Source organism: Paroedura picta, chromosome 7 (genome assembly GCF_049243985.1).
Source record: "Paroedura picta isolate Pp20150507F chromosome 7, Ppicta_v3.0, whole genome shotgun sequence".
NCBI classification, from domain to species: domain Eukaryota; kingdom Metazoa; phylum Chordata; class Lepidosauria; order Squamata; family Gekkonidae; genus Paroedura; species Paroedura picta.
This window is the reverse complement of record NC_135375.1, coordinates 17905094-17919747: the sequence shown is the minus strand read 5'-3', so window position 1 is coordinate 17919747 and position 14654 is coordinate 17905094. Positions and strand designations below refer to the sequence as shown.

Below are 14654 nucleotides of genomic sequence, written 5' to 3'. Positions count from 1 at the left end.
CTGTGCTGGACCTAGCCTGCCTCTATTCTACTTAGAAAGGGAGGGATGCTGGTGGGTACATCCACAGGGAGACTTTCTTTTAAAAAGCAATGTTAAAAACATTTTTGGGTTGATAACAGAGAGAGGAGCACGCATGCATTCCACACTGCATCTCATAAAGGATGGGATCATGACAGGCATCTCTTTCTAAAAGAGGGGTGGGCCAAACTGTGGCTTTCTAAATGCCCATGGACTACAGTGACCATGAGCCTCTGCCAACATTGGCAAGGGCTCATGGGAATTGTAGTCCATGGACATCTGGAGAGCGACAATTTGACTATCCCTCTTCTAAAGTGTAATCAACAATCAGAACATTCCAGCTTTAAATGCTGCAGAACAAACTGGATCACCAAAAACCCCCCAGGACTGACTCATTGTAATTTAAATCTTCTCTGCCTGGGGATGTTTGACATCACCACGAGCCATATGGAACTTGAGTTAGAACAGAGAACAAAGAGCAATATCAACTTTAGCACCACAGCTCTTCAGTATATCGCAGCACCAGTGGGGTTGCACACGTATTCTGCTCTTAACTACAAACTTGCAACTTCCAGATATTCCAAATCAATCCTCAAATAGCTGGGTGGCAAACTAACCCGATGCTCACGAATCTTTCCGTGACCTTTTGGCATGCAAGAATATAGGACACGGTGATTAATCCGACATATTAAAAACATCGTGTTCAGCTAGAAGTGGCCTCCAAAGACTGAACGGGGATAAATGTCAGCCTTAATCACTGGGGGAGGCATTCTTCTGTAGCAGCACAAGCATCACAAGATCTGTATTTATTTCTTACCATGTGTGAGCTCTGGGTAACTTCTCAGGGCTTCCCCATTGCTCTATTGTAAACAGCTGAGGACCATTTGAACCTGGATCAAATCAGAAGTATGTGAATGGACATGTCTGTGAAGAGTCACCCCTGCCACTGCGGGATTACAGAAATGAGACATTCCCTCCCCTTTAGTCCCAATGCCCTGACCTAGATAACCCGAGGCCAGCCCAATGTCATCGGATATCAGAAGTGAAGTAGGGCTGGCCGTGGTCAGTACTTAGATGAGAGACCACCAAAGAATACCAGGATCATAATACTGAGGCAGGCAATGCCAAACCTTGACCCAGAGGGTTGAACCAGAGCCAATGGGTTGAAAGGACATCAAAAGAATTCTCAGCTAAACATCCGGAAGAAGTTCCTGACAGTTAGAGCGGTTCCTCAATGGAACAGGCTTCTTCAGGAGGTGGTGGGTTCTCCTTCTCTGGAAGTTTTTAACCAGAGGCTGGATAGCCATCTGATGGAGAGGCTGATTCTGTGGACTTAGGCAGATTGTGAGTGGGTGTTTGTCTCTTGTGGCCCTTCCTTGCATACCCAGGTAATTGCTGATTGCCACTGTGGGATTGGGAGGTGAATTTCCTCCAGGCCATACTGGCAAGGGATTCTGGGGTTTTTTTTGGGGGGGGGAGATGACATCATATGGGCATGGAATTGGGGTTACTGTAGTTGGGCAGGTAGTTGTGAGTTTCCTGCATTGTGCAGGAGGTTGGACTAGTTGACCCTAGAGGTTCCAAATCTATGTTCTGTGACCTCTGAACATCTCTTCACTTGAAAACCCTACTGGGATCCTTGTCTCTTGATGTGACTTGATTTGGGGGGGGGGGGGAAGCCCCAGTCCAAACTGCGACCTCAAATACGTGTCATTTAAAGTTGGATCTCCTGTTTTTATATCTGCTCTGGTCCAGTGGTGAAACCGGGGATCTACTCAAGTTTTTGTTTTAAATACAGATTTGCAGCCACTCCTGCCCGACCCCCTCAGACATCCCAGGGAGACTCACCGTAAAGTTCAGCAAATCCGTTCATAGGCACGCGTGATGTCCCAGTTACAAACTGCAACAGACGGATGCGTTTCTCAGCATCCATCAATAGAACAGCCTAGGGAACAAGGAGGTCCCCGTTAAGGAGGTTCGCTGGTCAGAGCTACTGACAAGACACTGTGTGGAGATGGCCTTCATGATGGGGCAACTTACTTCCTCTCTTCTCCGGTTGAAACCATGCCCAAGCGGTGGGCCCCGGGAACAATGTAAGAGGTGAAGTGTGTGTGTGTGTGTGTGTGTGTAGGGTACGGATTCCCAACCATGGATCTGAGGGAGCTATGGAGGCATGCACCCCTCCTGCTTTAATGGACTCGGTCACAAGCTAGGGAACTGGCTGATTCCAGTGCTCCCCCTCTCCCCCCTTGCAAGTGTGATTCCTCTTGTGGTTTCTGTGCCTGGGAGGGTGAGGAGTGCATGCCTATCCCCACCTTAAACCACCTCCTGTCTCTCCCCCCCCCTTGACATCCCACTTCTGGGGGTGTGGAGGAGCATGGCAGGGAGACGTGGCCATGTGACGTCACTTCCGGGACTCCTCAAAGCCTGAAAAGATTATTTCAGGGGCTCCTCCATGGTCAATAGGTTGAAAAAGGCTGGCACAGAGTATGTGTGTCTACAGTGGAAGGGGAGAACTGTCCCCCCTTCCATGAACAGAAGTGCCTCCTGAAAGCTGGATCAAGCCTTTGGTATTACATTTGGGGCATCAGGCAACAGACACCTTTCTAAGAACTGCCACAGATCAAGGCTTGGGTTAGTATAGCTAGATTTGAGTCCAACATCACCTTGGAGACCAAAAAGATTTAGGGTATGAGCTTTCCAAAGCTCTTGTGATCGAGAGTCTGGGTTAGAATGGTAGCAAGGCAGTGATGGGGACGCAGAGACTGACAGAGTTACCTTCCAGAACCACTGGATGACGGGATGGTTCGGACAGTATCCATTCTTGTAGATTGTGTGTTGTCTCCAGTCATTGACGTCAACGTCGCCAAGGCCACACATAAGTAACTGTGAAGAAATGCCATTTTTTAAAGAACTATGAAGGGTCTTTTCACCATCTGACCTTCTCATGTTCCTCTTCAACTTTAAACAGGCTTTTTTTAAAAAAAAGGATACACACAAGGGGATTAAGGACCTTCCTTCTTGATGGCTAAAAGTATCTGAAGGAAGTTCTTCTAGTTAGATACATTCTAAGCCAGGCTTTGTCAACCAGGGTGGGCAGAAGGGATTGTGTTGGCACTTGGCTTCTGTGGCCCTTCCTTGCATGCCCAGGTTAATGCTGGGGTCGGAAGGTGAACTTTGGGGTCGGAAGGTGAATTTCCTCCAAGCCAGGCTGGCCAGGGATTCTGTTTTTCTTTGGGGGGGGAGGGCGAGGGGGCATCATCTGGGGATAGAATTGGAGTCAATGTGCGTGGGTAGGTAGTTGTGACTTTCCTGCATTCTTCAGGGGGTTGGACTAGATGACCCTGGAGGTACCTTCAAACTCTATGATTCTATTATATGATTCCAGGGTTTCATGAAACTCTGGAAGGGTTTCCTGAATGGGTGGGAGTTAATTATTTTTGTATATATTTTTCAAAATTTTTAAAACATTTATTGGATGATATGACTATATATATGGTCATGTTGGTCAGCCCCCCCCCCCCCCCCAAATGGCCAATGATGGGCCGGGAGAGGGTGGGAAGGGGAGTGGCCCTGAGTAAGCATGGACCCCGGGATGCTTCCCAACCATATTTTGCACTATCATGTCACTTCTGGGGTTTCTTGAAGCCTGAATAATGTTTTAGGGGTTTCTCAACAGTAATAAAGTTGAGAAAAAGCTGCTCTTATCCCTCATGTATCCCTCATGCCTATATGCATATTAATCCCTCTCAACCCTATCTTGACTCTACCAAATGTGGCATAGCTGAGTTCTTACCCCCCACCCCTCCCCATGTTGGCCAATTTGACGAAACACAAGAATTCGGTAAGTGTTCGGCTGGTCCGAAAATTCAGTTTCTATGTATGAATGCAAAGCCATTTCAGCCAACAGAATTCTCCCTCCCCGCAAAAGATAACTAAAAGGCAACTCACCTCCAGCTCATTTTCGTCAAAAATTTTAATTAAGTCAGTTGGCAGAAGTTCTGTGAAACCCTGGAAAGAGGGAAAGCAAAGACATATAAAATGACACACATTCCCAGTGAGTTTTAATTTATCAACAATAAATTAAAAAGCCCCCGTTCTAGCTTGAAGGGTAGGGGCAACCAAACAGGAGATGTTCCGTAATGGAAACTGTACTCTACCACTGTTTCGCAAACCTTAGAAGAATGCCAGCAAAATTCTTAACTATTTACTGCCACAGCTGACCACCCTGGTCATCTGCCCGGCCTTAACCAACATGATCAGCAACAAAAAATGGCAAAATCTAGCTGTGCCCCCAATAAACGCCGCGAATGTAGCCAAGAACTGGTGGAGTTGCTTACCTCTAGAAACGCATTCATCTGCTTTTGGACCCTATTAACAAACCTCCACTGGATAACTAAGCTGTAGTAAAGAAGGGGGACAAAAGAATTTGGTTAGGAGACATCAAAGAGAGATTGTTGATCTCAACCCCCCACCCCACCCCCCTGGCATTCCCAGCTTCTTTTTTGCAGCTTCTGAGATCCTTCATTGAATTCTCATAAAATCAAGCAAACCGTTCAAACAAGGGGAAAAAAAATCGATCCCTCCCATTTCTACCCAGCAGTTCTGAGGGCCACTGAATGTGCCAATATGCACGGCTTTGTAATTTAATTCCTCGGTTTCCCTGTGGGAGACTAATGTGACAGTGAGGGGAAAGTACCAATGGGCACAAAACTGTAACTCGAAAAGGAAACCCTTCCCCAGTTTACAGTATGACATTCAAGTCACTTTTGCACATATATTTTAAATGCTCCAGAGATGACCTTTCCACGCTAGGCTGCTACGCGACAATGAAGTGAAATTAATCTTGCTGTTCCTAGGGAGGCCGTAGTCAGTTCTACCGTGGCGGCTTCAAGAAAAATTAAACTCTTGCTTTACGACAGGGGTAGTCGAACTGCGGCCCTCCAGATGTCCATGGACTACAATTCCCATGAGCCCCTGCCAGCAAATGCTAGTTGCAAGTTTCTCTCGACAAATTCTGCCACAGCCTTGAGGACAGACGATGTATGTAGATTTCAACTGGGGTGAAATCTGTCAGATTTCTGCTTTGCCCTCTTGCGGTCTCTGTGCTGAAACGCCAGTCTCCTCTTCTGCACCAGCTTGGTGTAGTGGTTAAAAGTGGCAGCCTCTAATCTGGAGAATTGTGTTTGATTCCCCCACTCCTCCACATGCAGCCATTTGGGTAACTTTGGGCCAGTCACAGTTCTTTGAGAGCTCTCCAAGCCCCACCTACCTCACAGGGTGTCTGTTGTGGGAAGAGGAAAGGAAGGCAACTGCAAGGTGCTGTGAGACTCCTTTGGGCAGTAAAAAGCAGGGAACAAAAACCCAGCTCTTCTTCTGCACTTGTTAAAAAATTGATCGTGCTATTTATCTTTTACTTTATTCTTCTTTCCTTTTATGGGAAGTGTACTTTTGGAACTGAGGATTCTAAAATGGCTTTCAGTCGTTTGCAAAGAACTGAAACCAGGAATGGCTTTTTGGTGCAATTCTGCTGAATCTACGTTAGCGCCCAAATTGGCACAACAGAGGATGCCTTAAAATGAACAAAGGAAGTAAGACAGATAAACATACTCAATATATTCCCTTTTGTTTTCATTCGTGACCATGATTTCTGATCCGTTTGGCTTCAAGTCAACTTGATATGTCTGGAAAGACAAAAGAAAGCAAAAACAACAAAAAAGTTACGTGTTTTATCATCTATCTATCTATCTATCTATCTATCTATCTATCTATCTATCTATCTATCTATCTATCTATCTATCTATCTATCTATCTATCTATCTATCTATCTATCTATCTATCTATCTATCTATCTATCTATCTATCTACCTACCTACCTACCTACCTACCTACCTACCTACCTACCTACCTACCTACCTACCTACCTACCTACCTACCTATCTCCATCCATCCATCCATCCATCCATCCATCCATCCATCCATCCATCCATCCATCCATCCATCCATCCATCCATCCATCATACTTATATACCGCCCTCACCAGAGGCTCAGGGTGGTTTACATAATAACAAGGAACAATACATAAAACGGTCTATAAAAACATGTGAATAACCTTATAATAATAACTAATAGTTGTAACCAGATAACAGTGTAACAGTACAATATAACAATAGCACTATAAAAACACAACAATGTAACAGTACAAACAGGTCCAGTTCTTATTGGTGGAATTCTGAGGGGGGGGGGCGGGAAGAGGGGAGCAGGTTTCATTTGAGTACTCCGAAAATCTCTGGCTGCAGCAGCCAAGATGCTCGCAATCTTATTTTCCTAACGAGCAAGTTCTTGCCCATTTCGATGTCTCTTATGTAACTGCATCAAAACGTCTATGGGGGAACTTCAAAATATTTCATGCTCAAAGGTGACCTTCAGAAGGGCAAGCAGCTGCCAAGTAATTGACAAATTAGAATCAGACATCACGACTCATTAGCAAGTTAAAGGCATAGTGAGGATTTGTGAGGCGGCTGCTCGGCGATAACGGATTTAACCGTGTTCAGAAGGGACATCACAGGCTGCTTTTAAATTACCTCTTGTGCGATATTTGGCGACTCCTCTGCTCTGCAAGGGCCCAACGGTGAAAAGCCTCAGTGCTACCAATTTCACCGGCTCTCGTGAGATACCTTGAGTGTGCCCAGAAAGAAGTCTCCAAGCTGGCCTTTCAGACACATGGACTGCCAGGCACGAGCCAGACATTTGTTGACTTATGCACAGGAAGAATGTGTTGAGAGCCAGTTTGGTGTAGTGGTTAGGAGTGCGGACTTCTAATCTGGCATGCCAGGTTCGATTTTGCGCTCTCCCGCATGCAACCAGCTGGGTGACCTTGGGCTCACCACGGCACTGATAAAGCTGTTCTGACCAAGCAGTGATATCAGGGCTCTCTCATCCTCACCTCCCTCACAGGGTGTCTGTTGTGGGGAGAGGAATGGGAAGGTGACTGTAAGCCACTTTGAGCCTCCTTCAGGGAGAGAAAAGCGGCATATAAGAACCAACTCTTCTTCTTCTTCAGTAATATCAGGGCTCTGTCAGCCTCACCCACCTCACAGGGTGTATGTTGTGGGGAGAGGAAAGGGAAGGCGCTTTGAGACTCCTTCGGGTAGAGAAAAGTGGCATATAAGAACCAACTCTTCTTGTTCTTCTTCTTATTATTATTATTAAGCATTACTAATGTGGCATTGGACAGACTCAAGCCAACCAATTAAAAAGGCAGGTTGCCTGCCGGGACCATGCTGAAGACCCAAGATCACTTGTGCTTGTTAGCTATGTCTCCTAAAAACCATGAAGTATGAAGGCACGGAAAACCAGGTGGCAGGGTGGGAATGCGCTTTTGAACACTAGGGTTGCCAGCCTCCAGGTGGCACCTGGATCTAGCCTGCTATTACACCTCCAGATGATGAAGATGAATTCCCCAGGAGCACATGACTGCTCTGGAGGGTGGTCTCTATGGTTTGGTGGCCCACTCTCCCCTCTCTAAACTCCGCCCTCCTCGGTCTGCACAATCAGACCTCCAGGTATTTCCCCACCTAGAGGTGGCCGCCCTAAAGGTAAAGGTAAAGGTATCCCCTGTGCAAGCACTGAGTCATGTGTGACCCTTGGGGTGACGCCCTCTAGCGTTTTCATGGCAGACTCAATACGGGGTGGTTTGCCAGTGCCTTCCACAGTCATGACCGTTTACCCCCCAGCAAGCTGGGTCCTCATTTTACCGACCTCGGAAGGATGGAAGGCTGAGTCAACCTTGAGCCGGCTGCTGGGATCGAACTCCCAGCCTCATGGGCAAAGCTTTCAGACGGCTGCCTTACCACTCTGCGCCACAAGAGGCTCTAGGTGGCCGCCCTATAGAATACATATTCCCGACAGGGTTTGTTGATAGGTGGCTGAGATGAGCTAAAGCTTCCCGCTGAGGCTATCTGTGTGGCTTTGCCTCTGTAATGTGTAAAATAGTCCCTAAGGGTGTCTCCAGCAAGAACAACCAAAAAAAACCCCCTCTTCTTTATATTTTATGGTTTGGAATGATGATTCTCAGGGAAAACATCGACATAAATAAGCCATGACGGATGCTATAGCCAAGATCCATTAACAGAACTGGCTTCTGCTCATGTAAATATTTGTGCAAAATCAATGTGGACCTTTCAATTGGATGGGTGTAAGAATTCCAAAGTGCTCTCTGCATCAAAACGCCTACGTAAGATGAGTTTTTCTACTGGGTGTGGGCCAGGAATCATTCCTCCGTTATACGAAGGATGGGGACGTGAACGAGAAGGCGATGGGTTCAGAAGCAGTCGTGCTGGATCACAGTTGAACAGCTTGGTTTCAATCCAGTAGCTGCTCAGTGACCCACAAGATTTTCAGGACGTGAGCTCTCTAGAGTCCAAACTCCCTTTTCAGACAAAGGGAGTGTTAATTTTCAAAAGCAGCAGCGGCCAAACAGCGGCTGCCTGGGTGCTCCTGGAATACAATTCCCATGAGCCCATGGCAGCACGCAGGGGCTCATGGGAATTGTAGTCCAGGGACATTCATAGAATCATGGAGTTGGAAGGGGCCACACAGGCCATCTAGTCCAACCCCATGCTCAATGCAGGATCAGCCCAAAGCATCCTAAAGCATCCAAGAAAACTCAAATCAATGTGAAAAGACCATGCAGGTCAGGGGGTAGGCAGGTCAGGGGTTTTCATCTGAAGGGACAAATGTGGGGTTTGAAAGCTCCAAGTTGGACGCCCACCCAGCCAGCTTGGTACAGTGGTCAAGAGTGGCGGCCTCTAAGCTGGAGAGCCGGGTTTGATTCCCTACTCCTCCTCCGCATGCAGCTGGCCGGCTGACCTTGGACCAGTCACGGTTCTTTCAGAGCTTTCTCAGCCCCCACCTACCTCACAGGATGTCTGCTGCAGGGGGAGGAAGGGAAGGAGATTGTAAGCCGCTCTAAGACCCCTCCAGGTGGTGAAAACCAGGGTACGAAACCCTGCTTTTCTTCTTCCTGTTTCTAGCACCAGCACTCAACTGCACCTGCTTCCCCTGTATGCAATTTATTTTCACAGGAAGAATATATCTGGGAACCGTGGCTAGAGAGAAGCTGCTGAGATGCACTGCTCCTGGATGGGACAGGTATTCGGGGCAGAAGGACTGCAACCCTTTCCCATCTACCCACTGAAAACTGTCCCTTCTGCTTTACAACCAAGATGCTGGCACTCCGAGATCCCTCTTAGCCACCAAATGAGTCTTTTGGCTCTTATCTGACTTGGAGGAAAAATCCTCCTCAATTTCTAACAAGGGCAGGCAATCCATTAGGAAGAGTGAGCACAGCCAGGGTAAAGGGCTTCTGGACTCCACTTTGTACCAACTAAATGCTGGCTGGGGCTCATGGGAATTGTAGTCCATGGGCATCTGGAAGGCCGCAGTTTGACTACCCCTGGTCAAAAGGTTGAAAAAGGCTGCTCGGGACTAACCATCAAGCCCACGCCACTGAAAGCAAGACAGATTGCAAACATACAGCAGACACTCAAAACCCGGACAAGGATTCTGGGTCGGAAGGGAGGTGGAAGATTTACTATCCTCGATTCCCAACATGCAGTCCTAATATCCGAGAACAAACGAATGCTAAACATATTAAGGAGTTAGTAACATACGGAGCGGTTTCTAAAAAAAAAGATCCAAATGCAGAAAGCCAGAAAAACAGGAGTCGAGTATGGCGTACTGCCTCTACGAACACTTTCTACCAGGACACATTCTGTTTGGAGGAGGAAGAGCTCCACATGGCAGAATAAAACGGCGACAAATGCCATTCGCTGCTTACTCCTGGCCCATTTTTTAAATGTGACTGCAGGAATACAAGGGGCTCTTAAGAGCAAAAGGGTCAGAGAAGACGAAAGCAGAAGCTACAGACTCAGGAAGGGGATGGAATAAAGATCTAGCATGAAAGAATTCAGTGAGGGTTAACCCAGCGAAGCTGTGTGCTCACACAGAAAGTGTAGAGACATGTCCCGAAAACCCATAGCAGCTTTGACGGGAAGCAAACGGGCCTCCTGAAATACCATTCTTCAAAGCAGAAGAAAAAAGTCTGCTGTGCAGGGGAACTGAGGACGAATTCTGGAGTCTTCCCATCCTCCCAGAGCCCTGGGGGAATTTGGGGCCAAAGGAAACAGGCAGGAGGTACGGGGAAACTAGCAAGTAATGAGGAAGCAGCGGAACAGATGGCATTTGTAAACCATCTTCATGCTTCTGTGTTACTGTCTCTCCCCCACCGTTGGTGGCAAGACTTTGGAGATCGCCTGTCATGTAACCACCGGGTCTGGCCCCAAGCTAGCGATCAGCAGTGCTTTTAGTCATCAGTTTTACAGCTTAATTTGGTATATGGTGCACTCTGCTGCAGTAATGTGTTTATCTGGGGTCTAGTGGCACATTTGCAACCTTGCAACCCCCCTAAAAGAGGCATAAATTGCAGAGGCATAAATTGCACTCCTGTCCTGATTCTAAATGTATAAAATTTCCACCAGAGTTAAAAAAAAAAATTATAGGAAGACTAATCCACGCTCCACACAATCCACGTACCTTGAACCATTATGGGGAAACTCAAATTAGATACAAACTTAAAACTAGCATGGCGGTGGAAGGTACTGTCAAGTCAAAGCTGATTTATGATGGCCCTGTAGGCTTTTCAAGGCAAGCAATGAATGTGGTTGGCCATACTCTGCCTCTGAGTGTGAAAGGGTCATTTGACCCCCAAAGGGGTCCTGACTCCCAGGTTGAGAACTGTGGCTCTAGAAGGTATTCCCCAAACCTTGGTCTTCCATCCAAGTAGAATTGGTGGTAGAAATTGGTAGCCATTGAGTCATGGCCAACTTATGGAGGCCCCAGGGGGAGTTTTCGACAAGCAGATGTGGTTTGCCGTTGCCTGCCTCTGCATAATGACCCTAGATGCCCTTGGTGGTCCTCCAACCAAGTAAACCAGGGATAAAAGCCCAAATAGTTTCTGAGATTCTGATCTGGGGTATTGCAGGAAAACTCTTTGATATTGCATACAGCAGTGGTCCCCAACCTTTTTATCACTGGGGACCGGTCAACGCTTGACAATTTTACTGAGGCCCGGGGGGGGGGGGTAGTCTTTTGCCGAGGGACATCGCCGCCACCTGAGCCCCTGCTCCACTTGCTTTCCCAACGGTGCCCTTGACTTCCCGCCACCTGCTGGGGGGGGGGGCGCTGCCAGCAGCAGCTGCGCAGTGCCACGCTGAGGGGGAGCCCCAGCCATGGCGGCCACCGGAGAGCACCAAAGGCGAGCCGGCGGCAGAGTGGCAGGGCAGCCCCCGAGGTAGCAGCCGGGGAGGAGGACAAGGAGGAGCCACGGCCCGATATTGACTGATCCACAGACCGGTCCTGGTCCCCGGACCGGGGGTTGGGGACCACTGGCATACAGGATATATAATCACACGTACAGCTAAAATACCATTAACTCAAACAACATCTCAGAAATCGATCCTAAGGCTTGGTACACAGGAGGATATAGAACTGGAATAGATCAAAAGAGCTTAAAATGTGTCCTGGTAGAGATCATGGAGGCCTTGGACCTGTGCATTTTGGCATCCTTCCTACTTACCTGTCCAAAGTTTTCTTCATCTATGCAAAACATGAGATCCAGCTCCGTAGGGTCGTTTTCCAAGATCCATTTCAAGGAGTTGTAATATTCACTGTCCTGCAGGAAAAGCATTGCTTCCAGTTAATAATTTAAATAACAAAGCAACATATTAACAACATATTTGTTTAAAAATTATACCCAGCATTATGATCCAGAGTTTGATGGAGATCATAGCCAATCACAGGTAAAAGCTAAGAAGACTTAGTTTTTATACCCCACTTTTCGCTGCCCAAGGGAGCCTCAAAGCGGCTTACAATTGCCAACCCTTCCCCTTTCCTGTGAGGTAGGTGGGGCTGAGAGAGCTCTGAGAGAACTGTGACTAGCTCAAGGTCACCCAGCTGTTCTTGTGGGGAGGTGTGGGAATCAATCTCACTTCATCCAAACTCACCCCAGCCCCTTCCAGACTATCAGCCTTCTCCAGCTGAATCCCCTTTGTTTTGTCTGGATTCCACTTTGGCATGCTCCCTCCTCATCCGTTTGAGTCCCACACCAGGGCACAATTCCAGACGGTGGAAGCCACATATAGATGCTTAATTAAAGCTGCTTAGCTGAGCGCCGTCAGCATATCAATGGAGGCATGTGCCACTTAATTTCACTTGGCTCGGTGGTTCTTGGCATGCAATCTCTTCAATGTGTCTTGTAGACAGGCAAAGATGAATGCTTGGTTACTCATCGGGGAGGGTGGGGGGATTGTTTTCTTTTTAATGACTATCACAGCACGGTAGACTGAAGCTCAGCTGGCATAGAAGGGGTGATTTTTTTTTTGATCAAGATTTATCCATGGGCAAAGTCACCTGTGATAAGATCACCTCACCCCTATGAAGATGTTACAGGAGGCTCTTCTAGTACAGGGGTAGTCAAACTGCGGCCCTCCAGATGTCCATGGACTACAATTCCCAGAAGCCCCTGCCAGCATTTGCTGGCAGGGGCTTCTGGGAATTGTGGTCCATGGACATCTGGAGGGCCGCGGTTTGACTACCCCTGCTCTAGGATAATGATAGCTTTTTAAAAGAAACGCGCACACTTTTGTTAATCATATTACGTAATTTTTTAAAAGTCAAAATTCACATGAGCAATGTTTGAACGGTATGCTAACTAACAGGACCAGTTTGATATAGAGGTTAAAAGCGTCAGCTTCTAAGCTGGCAAGCTGGGTTTGATGCACTGTTCTTCCTCTACATGCAGCCAGCTGGGGTGACCTTGGGCTAGTCACAGTCCTGCTAGAACTGGCGAGCCCAAGGTCACCCAGCTGGCTTCACGTGGGGGAGTGTAGAATTGAACCCGGCTCACCAGACTGGAAGCCCGCACTTCTAACCACGACACCAAACTGGCTCAGCAAAACTTTGCTTGCTTACCTCTCGTCCCTGCCCCAGGAGAGAGATGCATCAGGAATAATACTGCTGGAAACCACAGCCAATTGGACAAGTCAGAATGAAGAAGCATCTCAAATATTGTATCAATTGTCCCCTCCCCACTCAATGCAATTTAATTGCCTTTGGGAATTTGTGAAGAGCTATACTAATAGGCAAAAACCAACAAGGAGAGTCGAAGCACATTAAAAAGAGGGAGAATAAGAATCTAATGCTTGTCTCAAATCTCCGGGTGCTAGCCTTGGGTTTGAAATGGAGAAACTTCCTGGAAGACTCAGCACTGAGTAATTTCCCCAGAGAAGGAACGCACGTAATTGAAAAACACACACAAACACACACACACAAGCCTTTCCCAGTGTTCACTTACCACCGACTCCATGTCTTTCAGGGTTATTGGTTTACCCAGCATCATCTTGTAAAAAGGCCTAATGAAGAAACCTGCAGGTAAGCACAAAGAACAAAAAAATCAGCTTTGTTTCCCCCGAGGGTGACAGAGGAAAAGGGTGGTGTCACAAACACCTAGGACAGGGGTAGTCAAACTGCGGCCCTCTAGATGTCCCTGGACTACAATTCCCATGAGCCCCTGCCAGCGAACGCTGGCAGGGGCTCATGGGAATTGTAGTCCATGGACATCTGGAGGGCCGCAGTTTGACTACCCCTGTCCTAGCAGGTTGGTACGGCAGAGGGAAAAACTGTGTCCGGTGGAAGGAGGCAAGACAAAAAACAAAGCCAAAACCACGTTCGGCTACTGAGCGAAACCCAAGAAAGGCCGTCGCCAGCTGCTGTTGTTGTCGGGGATAATATAATCAAGCCACAATATGGGGACGAGGCGCTGGACGTTTTGGAGGGATTAACAACCCGCTGAGTGAGCCGACACCCTGAAGCGAAGCCAAGGCCTATTAAACACAGACACTCGTACTAATCCGCAGGAAGCGTCCTGTTGAAGAGTATTATCATTTTGGAAACGGAACCGCTCTGTCCTCCCAGACTCTTCACGGCCTCGGCCTCATCGGTTAGGGTGTCCACCTCTTCTCTCCCCCAGGTTGGCCTTAGCCGAGTTTAAGCGCTGCCTTCTTCTCCAGTGTCAAAAGGAAAGATCCCGATTTCAGCACCATGACACAGCTTAGAGCATTGTGTGCTTGTAAAATCTAAAGTGGAGTAGGGTTTCGTCTCAAATATTCTCCTTGTGAGTGGAGATTGGGCTCAAATATTCTCTTTAAATTCTTTAGCTGCAAACATGGCTTTATTCTCAGGGGTTCAGCAGTCTCCTTCCCTTTCTGGGGACAATGGTATTCCATAATTTAGCCCAGGCATTTAAGAGGCTTCTGGAAATTTCCCAGTTTCTCCAGGCAATAATACCATGAGGTAGACCAGGCCCAGAAAACGTAACTCAGTTAAATGGTCAACCAGGGATTTGAACCCTGGGTGTCCCTGATCGAAAGACTGACCTCACGTTCAGCAGAATCAGGTGGCCATGAGCTACCCAAGTACTGAGGGGGGTAGGGTTGTCACTTCCGAGCTGGCGAATTCCTAGAGATTTGGGGGCACGGCCTAAGGAGGGACTTCGCTGGGATATGATGGAGAAGAGG

General features: G+C 47.6%; 1 protein-coding gene across 14 annotated transcripts in view; it reads right to left on the bottom strand.

Moving 5' to 3' along the window:
* NEDD4L (NEDD4 like E3 ubiquitin protein ligase) overlaps window positions 1–14654 on the bottom strand; it is a 312252-nt gene that overhangs the window by 15968 nt on the left and 281630 nt on the right. For all 14 annotated transcript variants that reach the window (XM_077346870.1, XM_077346875.1, XM_077346874.1 and 11 more), the window contains 8 exons: window positions 13433–13503; window positions 11657–11752; window positions 5629–5702; window positions 4359–4419; window positions 3970–4029; window positions 2797–2904; window positions 1867–1963; window positions 836–908 (listed from right to left, as the gene is read on the bottom strand). In XM_077346870.1, the coding sequence (XP_077202985.1) occupies window positions 836–908; window positions 1867–1963; window positions 2797–2904; window positions 3970–4029; window positions 4359–4419; window positions 5629–5702; window positions 11657–11752; window positions 13433–13503 (640 nt within the window). The remainder of the gene's footprint in view (window positions 1–835; window positions 909–1866; window positions 1964–2796; window positions 2905–3969; window positions 4030–4358; window positions 4420–5628; window positions 5703–11656; window positions 11753–13432; window positions 13504–14654) is intronic.